Genomic DNA, 26,079 nt, shown 5'->3' with positions numbered 1-26,079 from the left:
TTAAAGTTTACTCATACTTCAAACATTTTTCTTTTTACTTCTTGAGACTACAGCTAAATCCAACTTTATGCACAACATCTGTAATTGTATGCTAATAGGTATCTCCAATTTAACATGTCCACAACTGAACTCCTGATTACCAAGCTTAATTTTGTTCCTCACAAACTTTTCTCCATAAATTGCAACTCCTTTTTTGGAGGTACTCAAGACAAATAATTTATAGTTATCATTGACTCCTCACTTTTTCTCATACTTCACATCCAATTCACAAGAAGGTTTACTGTGATTGCCTTCAAAATATCTACAAAATCCAACCACTACCCTCTACCATGCTAGGTCATTATACTGACCTAATCCATAATGATCTGTGAACAATGTCAATCAGCTTCCAGTGCCTCCCTGCTTCAACACTGGGTCCTACCACCTCTTCTTAACCCAGCAGTCTTTCTGGTCCTGTTAATGTGTAAATCAAATTCTATCCCATGTTAGCTCTACGTCTTCAAAGTTCAGATTAAGAGATGGTCTTTGCAGGCACCAAAGAGTTTTTACATTGTCTATTCTCCTACTACATCGTTAATCTAAATTCTTACCAAAGACTCCTCTCAATCATTAGAATCACTGCAGCGACAATGGCCTTCTTGCTGTTTCTCGAACCTTCCAGGCAAGTTCCCTTAGAGCATTGCTAGTCCCTCTTCCTGTAACAGCCTGCCTCCAAATGTCTGTAAGGCCCAAAACTAATTTGTTCAAGCCTTATCTAAGTAAAATAGAAAACACCCACTCTCAACAGAAGCAACCCCTAATCTCCTTTCCCAGCTTGATTTTCTCGATTTAACATTATTATCTTAAGTTATTTGTTCATTTAATTTCTGTCTCCATCACCCAAAGGTAAACTCTATAAAGGCAGAAACTCAGTCGGTTTAATCTCTGCTATAGCCCCACTGATTAGTAAGAATAGGCATATATTAGGTGATCAGCTAGTATTTTTTGAATAAATGAATGTTTCTTGTCAAGCATGTACAGAATGATGAAATATGAGGTTGGTTATATTCACTGTTTAAGAGTTTGGATTTTGGAGTCAGATAGAGCTGTTTTAAAATCTGACATTATTCCCATGCTAGTTTTATGATATTGGATAAGGTATTTAACTATTTTAATGTTAATTTTTCCCCTCTGTAAAATGAAAACAAATACTAATGTCTATAGCATAGCTTATTGTGCAGATTAAAAGAGATAACATATAAAGAAAACTAAGCTTAGTAAATTCTTAATGCAATGTTAATAATTAATAGTGGTGTATGCAAGATCTGATTTTCAGACTATTTCTTTCCTATTAATTTTATTATTTTTCTTAAAAGCCCATGGTTTTATATAATTAAGTTTTTAAATTTAAAACATAAACTATATCATTCTAACTAGCTTAAGATCTTTACATAGCCACAATTTATTCGTTCACTATTTTAATTTCTTTCTTTTTTTTATTACCTAATGTGTCTGCCCCTTTGCTGGACACAAACGGGGTGACAAACCTATGCTAGTTCCAACGAGCTCATTGCATAAGAAGGATGATAAAACATGTGCAGATTTAATTATGAAATAACATATAGCATGACAGAGTAAACAGAAATGCCACTGGTATTTAGACAATTACTTACGACTGAGAATTCATTCATTCAACACATATATAAAGTGCTACACCTGTTGGGCTTGGATCTAGAAACACACAAGTGAGCAAAACAAAAACCGCTGCCCTTTGAAGTTCATATTTTAAAACTTGTACTCCAATGCAGAACTGGGAAGTTTTCCTTTACTCAGCCATTCAACATAATTGAAGGCCTACTTTATGCCAGGCAGGCACTCAAGATTGAAGGAAAAATGAAGATAAATGACGCTGATCTCATAGAGGTCACATTTGAATTAAACCTGAAGGTCGAGTAGAGAGAAGAGAGGACATTTTAGGTCTGAGTGAAGTATCTCAAGGGGGCAGGGCAAGAATAAGGTAGAGTTTTCCAGAAAGAAAATAGTGAAATATGGAAATGTGTATCAGGTTAAGTATGAAAGTCTATGCATTTTGGTTGATTTGTTTGCTTGACTGCTGATGAAGCATGACAGGAAAGCAGTGATTTGAGGGCAATGTGTATGGAGTGGACTAAAGTGGAAAGTGACAAAATGGGAAGAGTAGTGGGAGACTGTTGGAATAATGTTAGTTAATATATAATAAGACCCTGTATAAAGAAAATGATCTTACTAGACAGACTAAGGAAATATATTTGAAAGATAATTATAAATTTACAAAGTAAGTCAAAACTGTCTAGCAGTTTAGGTAATCAATGTAGTTGGATGTTCTATCTCTGCAGATATAGAAATAAAGAGAAAGACAGAGATTCCTCTAACGTTTCTGTAGTGTTTTGTTTAAATTTATTAATTTTACAGAACTAGGCTTATTTATACATGATTCTAAATTAAGAAATAAAATTATGACTAATCCTAAGACTCAATAGATCTTCCTTTGGTCAGTTTGGATAATAATTTTCCACTGATGGTAGATGAAATCTTCAGGAACTAAGGATGCTGCAGTGAAAAAATTACAACTTTTTTTCCTTTTTATCTTCTTCCCAAATCTCATTAAATAGTAAAAGCTGGCACTATGTCTATTACACTAAAGTGCCTTGCATTTCAAATGAGTCAATTAAGCCAAGAACTGTGGGCTTTTTTTTATGTCATTCGTCATGAAAGCTCTTTAGAATATATGTATCTATTTATGATGGTTGCTGTTTGACAATAAATCACAGAAGGAATTTGAATGGGGGCTCAAGCTTCTGGCATGTGATAGTGAAAAGATGAAGGCTCACGATGACACCACCCATAGGAGGGCTACTTCAGACTCCCTACCTCAACTTCAATAAGAAAAGTCACAAAATTTGGTTGCACTTATGTCCCATTATCTGTGTGCTGCTGGTTGAGAATAATTGCTGAATAAATTAGCATCAGATCAGAGAGCATGAAATTAAGGACACAAATAAAGTGAGTTGCAACGTGGTAAATTAAAAACAAGTTGGAGACTTCCTAAGTTGAACATTAAGAGCTAAATTTATAAAGGAGAAATATTGTTTCAATTCATATGGAATAAAAAGTAAAAGCAAATAAATATTGTTGGTATTTACAGTTTGCTTTACATATATGTGTAGCCTCATGGTGAACAGCATCATCCAGCATAATATTTGATTAAGAGATCAGAAATTTAAAACCGCCTTTCTAACCACAGTAACATTTTTTTAGAATAGAATTCACAGAATCTAGATATAGTCATTTGTTAATATTGACACTAGCTCCTAAAAAACGCATATACAATATATGAGAAATTTGTTTGTATTATTACAAGAAGTTGTCTTAAGTTATCTCAGTCAGGACCTGTTCAAATAAACAAGTTTTGTAATAAAGGTCTGTAAAATATAATATGTTTACATAAATATTTAGGATACGATCTTTGTCTTCAAGGAACATACATTTTTTAGCTAGAGAGCTGAAAAATATAAGCAAAAGAGACAAAATTAAGTGAGATTTAAATAAGACTTTTGAACCAAATGAAGAAACGTTTTAGACTTCAAAAATTATCATGTACGCATAGTGTTCAAAAGAAGAAATTACTTCAGGGCAAAGTGGAAGGGATTGTTTCACAGAGTTGGTAGACTTTGAATAAGGTTTCAGTGAAGTTGAAAAAGTAGTGAACATGAGGGTGTACATTTCAGAGAAAGAGGCAATGAAGGCAGGGCAAAATATAAGGTACTTTAAAATGGACTAAGCATAGAATGGATATGGAGAAGTTCAGAGCATAGGAAGAAAGATAAGTGGAGAAGTAGTAACTATGTACTAAATAAGTACTTACTTTGTGCCTTGCCCATTCTAAACTTCATCTATATTAATTAGTGTCATCTTCACAATAATGCTATAAGGTATTCTCACCCCATAGCATTAATGTGGAAACTAAGGTTCTAAATGTTTATGATGTGCAAAACCACATAATTGTTTATATTCAAATTAAAATTCAATTGCATCACTAGATGCAGAGTCCATGTTCTTGACTATTACGTAACGTGGTCTTCCATGATAATAACAGTAATCTGGCATTGTTCTAAATATTACATCTTAACTCATTATGAAGGGTAGATTGGATGCCTATGAAGTTTGCATTTACCCTGGGGTAACGGGATGTCATAGTGAGAGTTTATTTTCAGAAAGTTAAATTTGGTAGCCATGTGAATAAGGTGATGGAGACAGAAATTATCAAATATTTGCTTACTATTATTACTGGTACCATCATTAAGAACTATGTTTTATATTAGATAATACCATTTCTGCATAGCAAATAATTTTACTGAATTTTTGTTGTTATCATTCTTGTTTCTACGGTATCTATCGCCACTTGCTATCACAGACATTCTTTCAAGGTCCTTCCCATCAGATAGAATACAGCCACGTTCAAATTCTGATTTTATTTTATTGCATCTGTGACCATATTTTTATATTATATTGTTATTTCACATATTTCCACACATCCATTAAAGAATATCCTCATTATAAAATATTTTTGTTTTATTCCATTTAAAAAAATGCTGTTTCCTCTGCCTGCCTCTTGATCCTGCCTCCTGCCTTTCTTTAGCAATTTACACTTTTCTAATAAGACCTCAGGATTGCCTTCTTGCTCCAGAAATGCCATGTCTGGGTTGCTATCAAGTAAAGAATAATGTGTGGGTATATACTCAACTGGAGGAAGAAACACATCTAAGATTTGAAGAAACCCACGTATGTAGTTTATTTTATTCTTTTCCTACATTCCTCTCTGAGCATGCTTCCTGGAGATGTATATCTCTTTAAGATATGGATTTCGGTAACTTATGTGTGTGGTGTAAAGAATAAAGGAAGGAATCAGAACACATAGGAACAGTAAAGAAATAATGAATACAAAGAAAATGAAGGCCTCAGCTATGTGCCACAAAAATACATTATTTGTTGACTGAAAATGATTTAAAATCCTTGTATTGCAAGGCTCACCATGCTAACACATTCACAAAACATCAACACAAATTAAAAGAGATGTAAAATTCTAGATATTTTTGAGAAAGAAAAACTAGATTTGCTTTCACAACAACAAAAATTCATTAAAAGGAACTTTTCCTGTCTTCTGTGATTGTTGCTTTCCCTTGAACTATTAACATATCTTTAAAAAATAAATAAACAAAATGAACCTGGCTATAAAGAACTGCTTAAAAGGTGGCATTGCTATGGTTATAGTAATCCTATTGAATGTTAAACTTCAATGCTTCAATCAAAACTTTGAAGTTAATATTTCATTAGGAAAAAAAGTAAAAGAGCCAATAGTTAAAAAAAAGTTGATATATTTACTGCTTCTTTTATCTGGATACATTTTTGTCTGACATTGAATTCATAGCAAATGGGTTAAAATATATATTTTAAAAGATAGATGAAAATTCAAGTTCATTGAAGATTAGCTTTAACAAAAATCTACTAAAATACAGGATAAACATTAATATTAGAGAAATTAATATATTACAATCTTGGTTTCTCTTTACCCTAAATTAATAATAATCTAGACAGATATTGAGGATATGCACACACACGTATAATTTGCCATCATACTTACTTTTGGTCACCACACCTTCTAAATGGATGATGTTAGGATGATCAAACTGTCCCATGATACTTGCTTCACCTAGGAAATCTCTGCGTTGCTTTTCAGTATAGCCTACTTTAAGGGTTTTGATAGCCACAGGTAATTCTCTTTTTCCTGGTAGTTTCAAACATCCACTACAAACTTCACCAAATTCACCTTGTGATAAAGATGAAAAAAATGCAAAAACTCATTTGAAATTGTTAGTCTATTAATACTTGAATGCCCTCTTAGACTGCTAAGGCTTAGATGAAAAAGCAAACAAACAAACAAAAAGCAGTCAGAAAAGGGTAGTCTACACTACATTATTGATAGTAATGAAAATAAATAGTACATTGGAACAAATCATAACAGATGATCATAAAACACTATAGGGGCTATTAACTTCCTCTATCTCACTTACAAAAACCTTTTAAAAAAGAATGAAATTAAAAGTAACTAACGAAAAATCACTTTTTCTTCTTTTCCTGTCTACCGTATTAGTAATAAGAAGAGAAAAGTCAACCAGGTTATAGCTAGAAAAAAAGGAAACAATTTTAAGGCAGATATGAACTGAATTACATAAATACTTTTGGGTATTACAAATTCACTATATATATATATAGTGAAACATTATCTATTTAAAATATATTTTTTGCTGTTTTTAAATTTTATAAACCAGATATTTGCTGGTTTAAGCTTGAGTTACACAGAAGGTTGTATTAAAATGTGATCAGTTACATATCACTTTGAATGCAAGCCAATTACAAAAGATTAAAAACATTCTCTGTTACATCAGGACACTGATATATTACATTCTGGAATGCAAACAAAAGTTAAAAGTGAAAGTCGAACACATTGTCGTACCTGCTCCAATAACTCTCTCAATGGTGATACATGATGCTTCTATCTCCTTGGCAAATTCATGGACAGCTTGATTGGGATCCTCATAGGTATGTGGATCAATGTAAGTTCTTACTCCTGGCAGTTTAACTGTAAATATAAATTGGCATTAAAACAGAAGTAGTTGTGATGGATGAGCAAAATTATGAACTTTATTAACATGCAAGTATGGCTTAAATCTCTAACTCCTAGAAGTATTCAAACTGCAAGGACCAGCCCTCTCCTGAGTTACAGTCGTTTGTACAACTATATCAGTTGTATAATTTTAGAAATCTGTTTGCAGGCACAAGAAATGCATATGTGATGACATATCTGAGAAAATACACCTCTCAATCATAATACTTAGAAAGTCTCTGAGGCAAATTAAGACAATGTTATTCACCGAACTGGACAATGCAATACTAGTGCTTAATTTGCTGGTTTATTATTCTATATTTCATATGGATGATATTCGATATAATCCCATTAGTATTAATTTTAATTTTATACAAAATGATTTCAAGTAACTTTTCTGGTGGTATGGTGCAAAAAGGCTGACATATAAGTCAAAAGAAAGTATTCTGCTTCTCACTGTACTTCTGTCACTGCATGACATTAGACAAGACTTACGCTCTATGAGTTTCAGTTTTATCACATTTAATGGCTACTAACATTGCCTCATCAAGTTTTTTGGGAATAAATAATATTAAATAAGATACGATTAGGAAATGAACTCAATGCTTTGCAGCATGAGTTATGGCTTTAATGATTTTGACATTTAAGATGGCGGAGTGAAAAAAACAAATACATTTGTCACTCACTTGTCAAATCAATTCGCATTGCACCATTTAAGGAAAAATAATAAAATATCAAAATTCAACTCATTTAGGCTAGTTGTTCAAACTCTTTATTAAAACATGATTTTCTGCATTATTTTTTAAAGCAAGGTCTTTTTAAGTCATTTGAACCAAGATTGCTGCCACAGGACCTGTTCAGGTAAATTCCCACTAAAAGCTAGAAGAAAAAAAAAAAAACCTGAGAAATTTTATTTATTTAACCTGGTGATGCTACTTAATGATAGATTTCTACTCATTGTGTTGCTAGGAATTAGAATATGCCAGGAAATTTTATTTGAAATATAATAGTTCTTTATATTAAGCAAAAAGTTTGTATTTTGATTATAACAAAAGTATTATTTAAATAATTGAATAAAGCATTCAGCTATTGCCTAAAGCCTTCCAGAAATACCCAAGCCTGTATTCTTTACAGGAAGGTAACAAATAGAACACTATTTTTTAAAAAAACAATATTTTGGTCAGTTATTATAAATCTTGTAGTCTGAAAAGAAACTTAAATAACAATAAAGTGTCCCCTCTTTTATTCTGTTTTTATTTTTTACAATTTGCTTACTGTGCCCATTATGAAAATGCATCTTTTCCTCTTCTGGATCTTGTTTTGCTTTGCTGTAGCCACACCGCCTGGAACAAAGTAAGCTAGAATTAGCCACATCTGAAAGTCGTGAATCAGTCACATCAAGCCCAGAAGCATGAAGCACAACTGAAATTATTGCAACCCTAAACTGATTTTCATACTAGTAGTTTGGAATGATGCCAATACTAGTAGTTTGGATGAGACCTATGTCCCTAGCCAGTGTTCCTCACTCAGCAAATAATCTTGCCTAGATTTCACTGAGAAGCCTGAAGCCATCCAAACCTGTTTTTAAACTTCCCCTCACCAAATACTGTATACCAGACATTGTTGTTCTCTTTTCCTCTTTTACTTTATTTTATTTTTATTTTTTGGTAGTTCAAAAGCCACTGCCTCTTTCTGAATGAACTGCTCAAAAATGTGCGTCTGATCTAATAGTTTCTTGCCTTCATCACCCTGCACAATAGATTTTTGATTTTTGTTTTTCTCTCTACTGTTTTGGAATCCTCAGTTGCTCCACTGGCTGTTTTCCACTCACATTCACCCAAAAAACTATGAAATTCACCACAACTTGCAAAGCCTCTCAGCTTCACTTTTCAAACCTTTGTCTCTCTTCGTTTTCTCAATAATCCACAAATTTGCAAGTTTTTGCAAATTTCTCTTATTACTAGGAAAAAAAATCTGTCCTCCTAAGATTCACAAATGACATCTTAACCTCTAAATACAATCTTAGTTTTTCATTATTCTTGATGGATTGAAATACCTAACTACTTTTCTGATGCTTTTTGCTCTTCTCCACATTGATGAATGGACATTTTCATAGGTCCTCCACGTGAACCTCTCTGGTTCTCTCCTCTCAATCCATTTATTTCTATCCGTTTAATTAATACTTCTATCTCACTGGTTTAATTTCTTTTGAGAGTTACGTTCTTATTCCTGGTAGATTTATTTTATAGGGGTATTCCACCAACATTCAAACTCAATGGACCTGAAAATGAAACCAGGGCATTTTTCTTTACTTCTTTCAACCATAGTCTGCCTTCTTTTCCTGTTAATAACTCCAGTATGGCCTTGGTCCCTAAAAACAAAGACTCATTCTTGTGTCCTTCACAACAAACTAGTGCCAAATCCCAGGAACTACGACCCATCTCTTTCTTTTCATTAACTCTAACATTTCCTCAATTAAGTCCTTAACATTTTTCCTCCACATTACTATAAGTGCCTTCAAAATGATGCTCCTCCACTCTGTAACTCCTTTCCTAAACTCTACTAGACATGGCTATAGCCAAATTACAGTATATAAGATGCTTTTCTATTGCATTACCTATCTACTGCAAAATATTTAATGAAATAATAATATAAAGATTCCTAAATGTAGCCCTAACACACATTTCCTGCATCAACTCCAACTGTTCATCTTCACATGTACTAAATTTTCTCCTGAAATCTCCAGGATATTTCTCCATGCTTCCATACGTTTGCACATATTGGTTCCTTCACTGAGGATTTTCTTCCTAACAATTTCCAACTGTCAAAGTTCAGTTCCATTTTTTCCTTCTTCACGTTTTTCCCAATACTTAAACTTAATGTAGTATTTTCCCTTTGGAGCACAGTAGCTTTCTGCATCCCCTCATGTGATTTCTAGTCTATGCTGCAGCATAGTCATTTGAGTGCGCTTGTTGGCTTCCTTACTGCTTTTTAGCTTCTTGAATGGCAACAAATTTTATTCATCTATAAATCCTTGCAGTGACCTGGCACCTGACTCAGAGTTGGCACTAAAAATATTCGTCACATTGATGAATGAATAAATGAATGAGAGAAAGATGTTTTGATTATGTCTACACAATGACAGGTGTTTGGAGAGGGAATGTGCTGAATGAACACTGAATTGATGATTAAGTGTACAACATTAAACAACTGGCTAAAATGAAAATATTTAAATTATTTTTAGTGAAACTCTAAAGAAGTGATTTTACTATTCATAAGCTCCCAGCACAAAATTCAGTTTACTAAAAACAAAATTTCCATTGATTTATGCATTAAGAAAAGACAGCCAAATGACAGACTGATAAAATATTTTCATTACAAAATTGGTTGAGAACTACCGTGTGACGTAAATGAAGTGTCTATTACACATGTACTAACAGAGACTATTCTTTCATTACATATTCTAGGATATATTTAAAATATATGTATATTTTGATATTAAGGGAATATATTTTGTTGTCATTTTACAATGTGTAACTACATATATATTACAAAATGGCCAACCCAATCCATCTTTCGTCATTTTTGGAAAAAATAGTTATCTGGCTGGGCGTGGTGGCTCACGCTTGTAATCCCAGCACTTTGGGAATCTGAGGTGGGCAGATCCAAGAGGTCAGGAGTTTGAAACCAGCCTGGCCAACACAGTGAAACCCAGTATCTACTAAAAATACAAAAATTAGCTAGGCGTGGTGGCAGGCACCTGTAATCCCAGCTGCTTGGGAGGCTGAGGCAGAAGAATTGCTTGACCCCAGGAGCTGGAGTTTGCAGTGAGCCAAGATCTTGCCACTGCACTCCAGCCTCGGACACAGAGCTAGACTCCATCTCAACAACAACAACAACAAAACACAGTTATCTTTATCATATTAAGAAACTGGCAATGTATTCGTAAAGTAACACTAGTAAATTTTCAGTAAACTTGAAGTAATATTCCTAACACATATAGTGTTCTTGGGTGAGGAAAAATACACAACAAGGATCTCATGGCTCCAAATTTTATTCATAACACTTAGATACATTTGTCATTCCAGGGTCCTTAAGACATCTTAAATCACCTCACCAAAATGAAAAGGAGGGAAGAAATAAATACATTAAACCATACCGAAATTATATTTTGTCTTTCAAGCTAAGTTTTAAGTTATTTCAATACATTGCTCATAATTTTGCTAGATATAAAATTATTCTTTTAGCCTTTAATATATGTGCCTCTAGAGAGAACAGTTATTAATGTTTCTTTTTAATAATATTCTAAATACAATTGTGTAAAATTATCCAGAGATTTATGTTATTTAAATAATACTGACAAAAACAACTTTGTTAGACGAATTCTACAGAGACCTGAAAGCTATACATGTTCTCACAATTTACGTTAGAAAACAAACATCTATTCATCCACCTTCAACTCTCCCACCTTCAAAAAAATAAATAATACCCTTTCAAAATTGTATCCTCAAATAGCCTTTATCATTAAATAAGCCTCACGGATATTTAAATTACATGAAATTTCCTGGTATGAAAATGAAAATAAAACTTTGGATCTCATAAGAAAACGACTTGGGAATACCTTGGTGAGGAGCAGTTAACATTGCATTATCTAGGGTGAGAGTCAGGAGGGCAATTGAAAGGAGTTATTTTTGACTATGGGCATCTCTGGAGCTCCATAACATATACGGCTGCATATCACATTAACGTATGGAATTAAGTTCTGGAACCCCCCGAAGCATCATTAAAACAAGCCTCAACAAGAAACAGCAAGTAAAAGTGCAGCTAGCAGAGACTGGTACTCAGGCAGCATTCAGTCTCACCGAAAAAGCATTTCAGGAAGCCTGTTCATTCAGTATCATGTTCTGTACCTGCTCCAGATGCATAATTTTAACCAATCAGAAAAACAGTCAATAAATATGTCATTCTGTATGTAAATTTTGCCTCTCATTTTCTGGAAATGATGTCTTTTTTTTCTGAATGGAAAAGGAACTATTTTTTTAATTTTGTTTCATAACACGATTTTAATGAACTTTGAAATTATTTTGCTAAAAACATCTGTAGTGTCTGTATTTAGAGGAATCACATCCTCTAACCATTTATACTCATGTCCTTTTGGAAAACAATGTGCTTTTGCTCTTTAGTAATAGAGATGGGCAGGAGAAATTATTCATGGGCATAACTCATATTCATTAATTAATATTTATTTAAAAGTCCTAGAGAGAGATGCTAGATATATAAATATACCAATGACCTTATGGCTTATTTAGAAATCAACCCATTTTCTCCCATGCTTTTTCTAAGGATTTGGATAATACATTTCTGATACTATTAATGCTGATCTTAAAAATTTGGTTGCAGTTATAATAACAAATTTGGATATTTAAGAATTTCATAATACATGAAATAAAAAATACTTATGTAGAGATGGACAGCCAATGAATAACTTAGTTCTTGAGTATAAATTTGGGACTTGATAATGAATTTGGGATATGAATGTCAAGAATTTCAGAGTACCAAGTAATGTACACAAGCAGTACTTTATAAATGGCACTCTTGTGACCAATGAGGAAAGGTAAGTGAATAGAATAGCCAAAAACAGAGTGTAAATCCTTGCAAAACAATAGCCTCCATACTATCAGATCTTTCCGTTGCTTTAGTCTATAGAAATATACCCTAAATAATTTTTTTCACCTTAATCTAAATAACGTAGAGTGGATCACAATAGGGGAAGAAGTGGTTTTGCACTTAATTTACTTAAAAGAGTGAGCATATGCAGTGTCTAGCTCAGAAATGGATACTCCTGTATTGTTTCTCTATTTTCCAGATTGATTAAGAGATGCTTTTCCTATATATTGAAGCAAAAATATTCAAAAAGCAACAAATTACAGTGAACATTAATATCTATATGAGGTGAGAAAAAATAAACACTCTTAATTTAGCCTCGTTTAAAGCCACATTTCTTCACATATGCACACTCACGTGTTCTGACATAACAAGGACCTCAACCATTGCATAATGTTGTATATAAATGACAGTATATAAAGAATTTTATATACTGCTGGAAACTTGAAAGGAATAATACTGTGTTTTAGAAAGTACTTTGAATTTTTCACTTTGGGATTTTCTCCAACTAGACAAAGATAGGATTAATAAAAGCTCAGCTAACTTATCCTCATGAAATAAATAAGCATATGAACATTAAGTTATTAACATAACTAATAAAAACTGAACATTGATTAAATTTTGTTTTATGAGCCAGTATTCTTCAAGAAGAATGCATATGAATAGTACTAAAATGGGGCATTGGATATTTAGGCAGTCTTGCTAGCAAAACTGTGTGAGTCATTTATATTTTCCTCATTTATAATACCAGAATATTCGCATTTTGCGTTCTTCATAGATAGATTTAAGTTAGACAAAAAGGGCAACTAATCTATTTTTACTTACTAAATATTTTCAGATATACTGATTAAGAGGAATTTAGTTATTTAGAAAAACGTACTTCATTGGATATGGGAATGATGTAAGATTATACCACACAAAATGAGAAAACAATTTTCTGAGTTCTTATCTCACATTTGATCAAGGGTGCTAACAACCCTATGATTAATGCCATGTGAGAAGCTAAATTATATCTTACTTGATGTTTTATATATCACTTTGTATCTTCATATTCTATAAAACAAAGAATTTTAAAACTCTTAGAATAAATCTCCCAAAATATTATACACATGAAATGGCAAATCTCTTATTAATAAATTCTTCAAATCCTTTTAGAATAGCTATGATAGGAAAACCCGAACAATTTCAAATTCTTCAAAATATGCAAAGATCAATTATACACTATTTTCTCTGTTGAATTCAATTGTAATTGACAGAATTTTGATATAACACTATCTTTAATAAAGTGTGACCTATGAAAATTAAGTCTCCCTGTTTTTTAAAAGTTTTATTCTAATGCTAGAGTACGTAACTTCCTATTAATTTTTAACTGTTTCATGGATGCCACTATTGGATTTCTCAATCTGAGGAGGCCCAGTTAATATCTCCTGTAGTCTGAAGCTTCATAGTTATTTTTAAAAATAGATAGTTTGGAGCAGTTCGTGACTATATTTTGCTTAGCAAGCCTTCCATTGAAATTTAATATACTCTATATACATGTCAAACAACACCCCCATCTGCCTACCACAAAGCACTTTAAATGGAGTTCTAGAATTATTACAAAGGGATGGCTTTATTCTTTATGCCACTTTCGTGCTGTATAAAAGGGAAGAGTACTTCCACACTCCCCCCGGCAGATATCTTATAAAGATGAATAAAATAATTAATGTAAAGTGTGTATGAAAATAAAAATTTTCTCATTTCACATTTCAAGAAACAGAATTAATATAGAGAAAGGAAAATATATTGAAAAATTAGGATAATAGTTAATGTTTCAAAGACATCCTGATCCTTTGGCCAGAGAAATTTGTTTTGTTCGGATTTTGTTTTTAATGTCTGCATTGTATGTCTGAATTAGGAGATACACTAGACTTCATTTATTATGTCTCTGATTTAAAATATTTTTGAAATTAAAAAAGTCTTTAAAAATGAAGTTTATTATCTACAGATCACATAATAAGTAAATGCATAAAATAAGAATTTAACATCTCTATTTTCAAAATAGTGACTGCTTTTCCCTTGCCATTTAAATCCCTCAGAGGATGGAGTAAATAATATGAAGACACTGAAAAGCATGAAACCTAATGAATGAAGAAAATAATCTGACTAATTTGAATTTAAGAAATGCAAGAAATGGCTACTTTGGGACTCAGGGATATTTTAGATGGATTTATAATAAGTATTATGCTATAAATATACATTGGTTTCTGTAAGCACAAACACAGATGAATATTTGAGGATAAAGGGTAACATTAGAAAGTAGAGACATTATTACATTAAAACCATCAATTCAAAATTGGTTGTTTGTAAAAATAGATTGTCTTCTTGAGAAGTAAAACTATGATTAGAACGTTAAGTTGGTTGAGATGACAATAAAGGCAACGGCAACTTAAACAATACCTTTGCTAAAAATGTGGGCAGCCTTGGGGGTATGGTGCTTAAACTTTAGGCATCTGAGTTTCATTCAGAAATAGTACAGAAATAGCTTTTATCACTGGGTAGATTTCAGTCAAAGCGGGGAGAACATTTGGAATATTAACATTATGTTTATGAATGTCACAACAAAGCAAGCAGGCAACTATACTGATGAAAATAATTTGAGATAAAAGGATTTAAAAAGGCAACATGTAATTACAAATATCATCTTATAAATGGCACACCATGTATTTTTAAACTGATGGATGTGGTTTCCTGGTGGGAAACATGAAAGATCAAAAATTAGAATCGCAGAGCCTTGCAAAAGTGTCAGCACATTGGAATTGCTGAGCCAAGAATCTAGATGAACGGTTTTGAAACAATGTTCTTCGGAACCCTAAATTTCCACAAGTTATCTCAGGGTATTTCTAAGAGTTAATGCATTTACAATGGCCAGTTTTAATGTATATGTATCATATTATATTAAGGTCAAAACTAACCACATATATATTCATGAGTGATCTTTCAAGACACGAAAAACAATGGAATTCTAAGATTAAGAATGTCTACAAATTTCTGTTCTATAACTGTAAATGTGTCTCTTCACAAATGATGATGATAGAATGTTTTTGAAAATTATTGACATGGTGATTGGAAATGCTGGTATGATGAGACATGCAAAATTAGATGATGGGATTTCAGATTTCTTAGTATTTTACTGACTCTCCTAGATAAATGATTCTTCTCAGCTCAATATTTATTAAGTAAGATTATTTTCTTCCTAGTGCTTTAATCTAAACAAATGTCATCCTTAATAGAAAATTTGTAGTAGTTTGAAATTATAAAATGAAACTTCACAAAATATAGCAATAAAGCATTTTTAGTCCTGATTCCTACCCAGTAAAAATTTTGGACAACTTTTTTATTGTTTATATAAGCTCAGTTAAAGTTTGTTTCTTTGGCTTTAATTTGTTTTATTTTACCAAGAATATATTTTTTAATATTTCCAGCTTTTCCAGGGGGTCTTTCCATGAAGACTGGTAGCATTTTACTGAGTGCCTAAATGCATTTGTGGCTAAATCTTTTTTATTTTTTTTTCACAAACACACACACAGGCAAATACACATGCACATATACAAACAAACTCATTGCCTTCACAATTTCTAACATTATTGGAAGAAAGATATTGTCATCTTCAGTTTACTGGTGTGTTCTTTATAAAATAAGAATTCTGCCCTTCTATTTTCCTTCTTTTCTTCTATTCGTTTTATTAACCACCTGAAGCCAAAAGTACAGTAGAAAAAGATACTATCTTTTTAAATCAAGAATTTCAATCTGGCCAAAGCTAGCCTTTTCCAATACTTTCAAAGCCATAGACTCATAAATGTTCACACTTCCATTGAAGCATTTTTGAGATGTAGTTCAAGGTAAGGCATCAATATCAATGTTCTTTTCTAAGTTGTAGATTCTGCTTATTCTGCTTCAGAGATAATTTATCTATGTTAAAAACTATAATTGACACTAAAGTAGAATAGACAATTCAATGACCATGTTTAGTTTTTCATAGCACAGAAACACACACACGTACACACACACACACACACACACACACACTGTAAAGCCAAACTTTATACTATAGCTTTTACCAGATTTTAGTTTGTATTTAGTTTGACACTGAAGCCCCATGCTCATAAGAATTTCCCATGTAAGTTATTTGGAACAAATCTTTACCTTCATATTAAACTTTAAAACTTTCTCCAAATTCAAAATTTTTAAGAAATTGACAAAATATTTCTAAATTACATCATCCTGTGTTTGTTCACTCTCTCTTCTTCTCAGATCATTGGCATCCATTCCACAACTTCTCACATTTGCACATCTGTATACACTCATTCACACATGATTTTTTAAGCAACAAAAATTACTTTACACCTAGAGAATACATCTAACAATTTAAAAAGCCCCTAGGAAACTCTATAGTTCTCTAACATGCATTATAAATCTTTTCTTGGCAAATTCTGACTACAAATGACACTGGGTACAATAGTGCAAGGATTTAGGCTATTTAGTCTAGAAAGAAATTATCTGGAGTATTTCACTTTTCACAAAGTAGCTCCCATTGTGTAGGAGTTCCAATACATCTGTGAATAATCGTAACCCCAGATGTATATTTAGGATTTGTATTTATAAATAATTAAGAGTATGCCATTTGGACACTGACTGAAAAATGTGCATATTTTCTCCTTCATTGGCATCAAAGTGAGAATATCACTTCTAATATCTGTAATAATTCAAGCTTAATGAAATTAGGTAAACCATTTGAAATTACATGTGGCTTTGTTTTCCAGTGCCACGTGTATTCACAATGATATGACAATAGGAGATCCAAGTTATATTGTGGTCATTCCATGGTTTTGGGAAACAAAAGGTGATTTTGCCTTGACAGAAGTAGCATTCTACTTCCACGTGTGACATGATTTTTACTTCATGGAACAACAAAAACGGTGACATGTAGAACATATAACTATAATCTCATAACTCCCTAGTTTAAATCAGGACCACAGTAAAAGCCTCAGAAGAGACGTATGAATGCTTGACATAGGGATGGTGTGCCATATGTATAATATTTATTTGAAATAATCCATTGTGAAATCACTTGTTAGGATTCACTTTGGGGAGCCAGTTTTATTCTACTCAAATGTACACAAATGGAGAAAGAAAAGGAATGCCGACGGTAATACATATAGGTGGACATCACATAGGAGTGAAAGTGGGAGGGAACACTAACCATATTAGGCTTGGATGGGCAACAGCGCACAGGGAAGAAGCCCTCCCACAGCCACATTCGCAGCAACTGAAAAGCAAACAAGAGAGCCCAAGATAAGGAAGAGATCCCACTCCCTCAAATATAGCATAAAGACACTATGATTTTACTCAGGTGTCTGCTTTCCTTTTCAAAATCAAAAACCTCTAAATGCATACAATTAATTTTTTTCCACAATGCCTTTCAAATTAAGAAGCATTTTATGGATTTAAGAAATACAGAGTTGTAGTAAATTGTTATTTTTATTTTGCTTAAAGTGGTTATCCAGTAGGAAATGTCATGAGCCAATATATTTGAATTAATTGTATGCAATTCATATAGACATATAAATAAAGATGTAAGCCCATTCTAATGTATCTCTCCTCAGAAATTCCCTCAAAATTTACATCGGAAGAAATCCTAAATAGCCCTTTAAATACATGTTTTGCACATAGCCTACAACCTTGGAAAGAGTATAAAGACTTTCTCATGCGACCCACTAATTTCTTACGCCTGTGGTATTACTTATCATAGCCTATTGAAAATGTTAGGCATACATAACTCCCCAGATCATTTATTGAAGCCTACCAATTTAATTTTACATTTCCAGATTTAAAAACAGTATCTCCAAATATATATTTTCAGAGCAGTTGCTATATAAAAAAGCAAACTATACAGAATACATGCATTTTTCCAGATATTGCAACACTCAAGATTCTTTTAATTTTTCCACATATTCATAGTAATAAATCCAGGAAATACAACGTAAACTATTTTATAAAATGCACTTTATTGATAGAAAACATGTAAACTGGTGGCAGAATAAAAGACATAAGTTATTTAGTGCTTCAATGCATTCAATTCTATGTACTTTTTAAATGAGTAGCATTCACAGTGATCTCAACAGAACTATAATGTGAGCTCAGTAGAGATACGATATACCAGCAGGTCCAGGCTTTCATTTAAAATCTGTTTTGAACTTTCATTTCTAGAAATGTATCTATTCTATTTTATATCAAAAAAAGTAAACAAAACATAAACTTCCAATAAATTTGCAAACACTAATGAAGATAGATGATTATTTCCAAATAAAATTCCAATGGATCTTTTCAAAGAAAAAGTAGACAAATTTTATATATTTTCTTTTGTAGCACTGACAATATTTTAATTTGTAGTACTACTAAATGTCTGAGGATTTGACTGCTGTCACTAAAATGAAATTCTAATAAAAAATTGCTATGTAACATTTATTTCCAATTTGTCTATTTATTATAATATATTTTAAAGAATATGCCAAATCATTATTTTCACTGTAGAGATATTGAGAGTCAGAGTTACAGTATATCAGGTTATTAAAACAATCAAAGAGTAGTTAATACATCTGTAAAGTATTTTGGCAGATCTTGATATACTCCTTTACAATAACACCTGTTGCATTAATGTCTCCAACAATTACTAAAATTTTATATAAGTTAACTTTCCTACCACTTCTGCCTCGTTGCAGCACTCAGATTAGGGGTTGGCAAACTACAGAGCAAGGGCCAAATCCAGTTCACTACTTGTTTTTGTAAGTACAATTTTATTGGAACACTCACTGCTTGTTGTTTATGGCTTCTTTAGTGCTGCTGTGGCAGAGTTGAGGAGTTGGAGCAGAGAATGTATGTCTTATAAAGCCTAAATCAAATATCTGGCCCTTTAAAAACCGTTTGCCCTCCTTTGTTAGACTGCTAGTTTTCTGAGATGAGAATGACTTCTCTTGTTTGCTTGTTTTCTTTCTTTCTTTATTTTTATTTTTTTTGCATGGTTTAAACTCAATGAATGACACTTGTAAGCAGTCAACGTTTTACCATAATTGGTATTAACTAACAATAAAATTACCTCAATTTACTGATATCTACTAATGTAGAAAGCCTGCATATATGGGTTCATTTCAAACAGCAGTTTCAACCCAACAAAAAAATGAACAATTATTGGTTGTTAACAAATGTATCCAATTGTTTGTTAATGAGGAAAAAAAGATGTCATTTCCTAATAAAATACAAATATACTTCTAGTTGAAAGTGTGCATAGTTTATAAATTCATATAGAATTGTGCATGGGAAAACAATAACTGCATCGTGATTGGCTATTATCTCATAGAATTTGTCTAACACTTGGTCAGTGAAATAAATGTGTCAAGAAACACATAAACAATTCTAAAAATAATAACATTTTATAAAGTTATCTTAATTGAAAAAATAAGCTTTGTGTCTTATGAATAAGTATGCACACACACACACACACTCACACAGAATTCACTATAACACCAAATCCAAGAATCTAAACCAAGTTACATATCATTAGAATTCTACTTTATAATTTCAATAAAATTTGATTTAAAAACCTAGAACCATATTAAATTAAATATTTATACTTCTATTTTATTGTATTTGTTTTAAGATGACATAAAAATTGCTTTAGATAATTTGGTTAACCTTTCTTATTTAGGTTGACAGCTATAAAATAGTGATAAAAATAGATGTTTTCTCATAGGTTTTGTGAAAATAAAGTGAGAGAATACATATATTTTACTTTGATCAGTGTCTGGCATATCAAATATTTTGGAGGAAAAGTGTTAGCTATTACTCTTAATTTTATCATAATCGATGTGACAGAATAGATTCTCATTATCTCAGAGTAATTTATATTTTTCATAATTGATATGACATTACTAGACTAAATATTTTTATCCATAATAGAACTAAATAAACATTACATTCAGATTAACTAATATGAATACCTAATGGCCAATGTAATTTCAAAAATCATTTCCACGAAATACGTTTTCTAAGGATTTGGTGATTAGATAATACTGTGCATTAATAAGTTATTAAGAAAACTAAGACTGAAGTTACTTTTCTATGAACATCTGAAGTTTAATAATGGCCCCCTAATAACCTTTTAAAATAATTTCTGAAGACGCTTTCACAGTAACAGCTTGACATCAGATGGTATAAAAAACATATTTTTCCCTCAACCAATAAATACGCAGATAAGTACAGGTTAATGCTTAGAAGCTCAGAGATGATTTAGAAATAGAAACCAAAATGTGCTAGAAATAGCAAGCAATCTTATCTGTGAGCTCTGATTCAACACAGTCTACATCTGTATTCCCATCAGTGTTTAGTACCTAGAACACTGTACATAACTGCATGCAGCTATAACAAGATTGTTTTAATCCAAGTTTAAAATAGCTTAGCTCCTTTTGGCTTAGAATAAAAAACTGTTGATCTTCGTTTTAACAAGATATTTCCATTTGTCCTTCAGCAGATTAAAATATGATAGCATAATCTTTTCAGACCCAAAGAAGATTCAAATAAAATTACTTTAGCCAGCTCTTACACAGAGTTGATCAATATAGGTATGAAGTGTGTCTATGTAAGTATGATAACCTCCCTCCTATGGAAGCAAGGTGATTATTCATCTAGGAAAGGAATTCTCAGATACTAGAACAGAGAAGCAAGACTGCAGGCTATGGATAAATTATGACTTAAATTCTTAAACAAGAGATCATAGAATTGGATAAGAAAAACACTAAGATGTCAACAGGTAAATGAGAAAAAAGCAAGAAGAGTAATTTCCCAAAAGAAGCACTTGAATTACATAGAAAATATTTTTATTTTACTTGTAACAAAGGAAGAAAACTAAAAGGCTGCATCATTTTCCTATTTTAAATTAAATTAACAACAAATGATGATATTCAGTGCTAGAGAAAACAGAATGGAGCTAGTGTTCTTATCTGTGTCAAGTGACACTGAAAAGTGGCACCAATCCTTTAGAAAACAATATTCTAAACCTATCAAAAAGCAATAAAATGTTCTCATGCTTTGGCCCTATTGTTTCACAAAATGGTTAGATCATGGGGTTTGTAGTCAAACTAGAAGCAGTCTTGAATATATCCATTACTAGATGCATAGCTTTGGATAATCTAGTCACTGATGAAATGAGATAATAAAACCTGCACCACACAGGGTTGCTTTGAAGAATGAGTTTGATCATATATGTCAAGCTCTCTGTACTGTTTGGGGCTCACAGTCAGCACTTAGAAAGTTTTTAAGTGATATTACTATAATAAGACAGTCTTAGGGCAAAGAGTGAGCTATATTATTATCATGTATATTATTTGTAATATACATAAGGCTGAGCATAGCTTTTAAAGCAACTAAATGATAAAATATTTGTTCAGTAAACCAAAGTATATATGTGGAGTCTATGAAGCAATTAATGTAAATATGGTATAATATTAAATTTTTAAAAATTAGGTAAAAATCAGTGTGAAGAAAAGTAAAATGATGGCATAGGCATATGTCAAATGTGTAAGAGACATTGTGCTGAAATGTTACATTAATTGCATTATGGAAAAATTTTTAGTTCACCCTGATTTCATTTTTTAAAAGTTGTACTTTATAATTTCAAAAAAATTAAACAAATCCAATAATGATACTTATTGCAATATATTTCATTAAAGGCCATGAGTTTTTAAATGATTAAAAAGAATTTAAACACATAGCTAATATTAACCAAATAACACTGAATAAATTGTTCACTTGTAATTAACACTACAATGTTAATAGTTTTAGACATTTCTTAAAATATTTCAGGATGCAAAACTGCATAGTACTAAATGTGTTTCTACCAAATTTGTATGTTGAAGTCTTGACCTCAAAAGTGATGATTTTAGGAGGTAGGGTATTTGGAAGTTGATAAGATCATAAGTGCCCAGCCCTCTTGAATGAGGTCAGTTTTCTATCAAACAGGTTTGAGGGAATTCCCTTGCCCCTTCCCTCCATATAAAGACACAGCAAGAAGGCAACCTTCTGCAAGGTGGTAAGAGAGCCCTCACTAGGAATCAAAGAGGCAAGCACCTTCAACATTAAAATATCAACACCTTAAAAATACTTGGTGACCCAAACTCTACCACATTATTTAAATGCATGTTTTAAATAGAGATGAAATCATATAAATGACTGAGGTGCACATTAAATAAATTATGCACTTAACATGAATTTCTTTGAAAAATCCCCCAAATTGTACAAATCTAAGTGTCTCTGTGCGGCCATTCATCTTAAGGAAAAAGTCAAAAACACAAACAAAAATTAATTCACATTAACATTGTAATCAGACACTCTCCTTATTTCTTACTCTAAAAAAACTATTAGGACCTAGAAATATCAAACTAAATGAAAGAAGAAAAAAACTTGAGGTGAGACGTATTTAGAAAACACGTCAATTATTTTTTTTCAAGCTATACTTTAATAATGACTCTGTTTTTACTTCATTTCATTATTCTAATGGGCCAGAGATCATTATAAAACATTAAGTTCTTCCTCCACGAATGCCACAGGTAAAGGAATTGATTCAATTAGCAAATGTTATTAAATGTGTTAGATACAAGTTGCTTATTCCAATACATATTTGAACTCAAAATAAATTTTATCAAATATTAACCACCTTTCGTAAACTTTTTGCTGCAGTAGAAGATACAGTCATTCTCATTATTAGTAAACATTTACTGAGAATCTATATGCTATTCTTTAAGAGTGAAGAAATTACATAACAACAGTTCTCTACTCGTGTGTAACACAGTGGTTCCAAACCTGGCTACAGATTAGAATCAACAAGGAAGCTTAAAAACAAAAGTCCAGGCCTTACTTTACAATAATTACATCAGAACATCTTGATTGTGGAACTCAAACATCATTATTTTTCAAAATCTGTAAGTTGATTCTAAATTTTCTCCAGGTTGAGAAACACTGATCCAAGAGACACTCAATAAACACGTATTGTATTGAATTGATGTGTATTATAATAGTTCTTTGGGAATTTACTTAATGAATACAAGGGAAAGGCTTGTAATTAGCATATTAATAGCCTACATGTAAGTAGAAACTTCAAAAGCGCCTGGAGGTGCTTATAAATAATATGTTCTTTGGTAAGTATGTATATATAGAGAGAAATTATATATAATTAAACATAATTTATATATACATTATATGTATGTAAATTATGTTCAAAATTTATATGTAAAAATCTTATGCATATAAAGTATTGAAAACATATATATCATATATATGATATGAAGAAGACTTCAATAATGATGTATATACATCATATATATGGTATATATACCATATATACATCATGATGCATATATGATATATACACACACACACACATACATTAATCAGGTCCAATTCCATTAAGAAAATTAAAGTCAGATGTAGTTTCTTCTTTGCTCTCCCAATTAATATTTCCAATAATTATGAAAGGCCTGGACATGATATTAGTGGCAACAATAACAGGTTAGAAAGAGTTATGTCCACCCCTAAAAATCTTTCCTGTATTTCTTGAAGAACAAAATCACAGTCACCACTGCTACCACCATTATCACTTTCACTGCTACCAGTAAAAACAAAGCAAGAAAAGAAATATTAAGAAACATTATTTTTATCTTTGGCAAGAACATTATAGGGAAAAAAACCCAGCATGGAACTGTGACTATTGTGGAGTTCCCTCTGATATTTTGGGATGATGGATTTTATTGAGCTCACTCTAGAGCGCATATCCTATTTTAGAAGACTTCAATAATGCCCTGGTCATAATATCTGCCAGTCTGAAGGAGTAATGGTATCTTCCTACCAACTCATTATAAATCAGTGACTCAGACACTTGGACATCTCTTCTTCTAATATTTGTTTAAAAGTAAGAAAAGGGATGGGGGGAAGTAGGAAGGAAGGTGTGGTTTTAAAATTTTTGAATGCCTTCTCAGTGATTCATAACATAAAAATATATATGATATGAATCACGTAAGCCATATTCCCATTTGGAGCCACAATAAAAACTAAGCAATATTAAACACTATCATGTTCTGGAAAAATATAATTTTTTAAAAAAGAAAATCTTGCATGTGTATGATGTGCATGTAAAAACTAACTTCCTTATTTTTCAAAAATCGGTTTGTATACGAGAAAGTTCCTGCCATTAATGAGTCAGGAAGGAATAGAAGATGAGATTGTGCAGGGACACAGGAGAGGCTGTGGAAGGCCAAATAGTCTGGGCTAAGGAGTCACAGGAAACTGGGCATGCCATATGCACTCATATCCATGCGCCTTTTTCCATCATACTCTCTCGACCATCTCTGGTAAAATTTATCTTCACCCTCAAGGTGTAGTTCAAATCTACCACTCCTCTATCAATATTTCTGTATTCATTTAAGCAGAGATAATTTTATCTTCTATTCTCACACTGATTTCTTCTCAGTTTGTTCCAAATACTCACAATCTATAGCAACTGGTCCAAGAAGTCAAACCATAACCTTTGTAGCAATCAGACCAAATGGTTAGAACTTAATAACTGCAAACTTCCCTAATTTTTGGTCCCTATTTCCAATTCAGGATCACACAAAGGAAGCCAAATCACCTAGGATGCTCTGATTTTAGGTAGCCCATTTCCAGCTTCACTATGCCAACAACCTCCAAATCTGGGCCTAACTGAAGCCTTCTCTCTGTCCCCATTATTACCCTATCCTGTCTGCCTTTGGGTTTCTACCAAATGCATGTGATGTTGGCTGATCCTCTTCTGTAGTAAGCTGTGGAAAAAATACTCTGTGTTTGTTCTCAGCTGGGTGATTTCAGCTTATTTCCACAGAAGAGATAATCTTTACTAGTTCAATAAAGGGAAAATATATGGATTCATCTTTGCAATCAACGACCATCTTATTTCTGTTCCAGCATAATAATAGTGTTGATATACAACATACTGAATCATGTTTCTTACTCCTGCAGAACGATGCCTACACTGAGCAAACATCAATTACCTCCATTTCTAAAAGCCTAAATTTGCTAAGCTTCTTCCACTGAGCTCTTCCTCTCCCAGTCATTTCACAGCTGAAACACGTCTGTCTCGGGGGCCTCTTAGAAAAGAACGTAGGATTATCATGATGAACCTATTTGTGCTCAGCTATTTTAGGTTTTGAATTATTTTGAGAAAAGGAGAGAGAAAATTTGAAAGCAAATAAAGTTGCAAATAAGTGATGCTGTTTTTGTCAGCTCAAATAAATAACATTTATAAACACAGCTTTGAAAGTACTGTTTTAAATACTCATTTAATGAAAAATAACATCAATTAAAAATATGAGTGGGTTCAAAAAAAGAAGAAAATAAGTAAAAGAAACAAGTCAAATATGTACATTGTTTAGCTCCCTCCATTATGTCTGTCTAGTATTTTTCTAAAATTGAATCACATCTATCAGCATGAAACTTTTAAGGTGGAAAAATCAGAAAGACTAAGCTTTCCGTTTAATTATGTCTCTCTCAAATAATAAAAGTAATTGTGGCAATATACTGAAATTACCAAAACTCAAGGAATGTGTGTATTTTGTGATAAACATATTATGATAATTTAACATACTCTAGAATGACTTAAGAGGAAGCTAAAT

General features: G+C 32.1%; 1 protein-coding gene across 8 annotated transcripts in view; it reads right to left on the bottom strand.

The window, feature by feature from the left end:
- The window catches only part of EPHA5 (EPH receptor A5), a 352,110-nt gene that overhangs the window by 40,151 nt on the left and 285,880 nt on the right, over positions 1–26,079 (bottom strand). For 6 of the 8 annotated variants that reach the window (XM_034958727.4, XM_034958726.4, XM_034958731.3 and 3 more), the window contains 4 exons: positions 17,589–17,654; positions 7,958–8,025; positions 6,533–6,658; positions 5,660–5,845 (listed from right to left, as the gene is read on the bottom strand). In XM_034958727.4, coding sequence (XP_034814618.2) covers positions 5,660–5,845; positions 6,533–6,658; positions 7,958–8,025; positions 17,589–17,654 — 446 coding nt within the window. The remainder of the gene's footprint in view (positions 1–5,659; positions 5,846–6,532; positions 6,659–7,957; positions 8,026–17,588; positions 17,655–26,079) is intronic. The other 2 variants (XM_034958729.4, XM_034958728.4) reach the window with 1 other exon arrangement.

The sequence above is a fragment of the Pan paniscus genome, chromosome 3, assembly GCF_029289425.2.
Source record: "Pan paniscus chromosome 3, NHGRI_mPanPan1-v2.0_pri, whole genome shotgun sequence".
Classification (NCBI taxonomy): domain Eukaryota; kingdom Metazoa; phylum Chordata; class Mammalia; order Primates; family Hominidae; genus Pan; species Pan paniscus.
The sequence above is the reverse complement of the archived record's forward strand: the minus strand, read 5'-3'. Positions and strand labels throughout refer to the sequence as shown.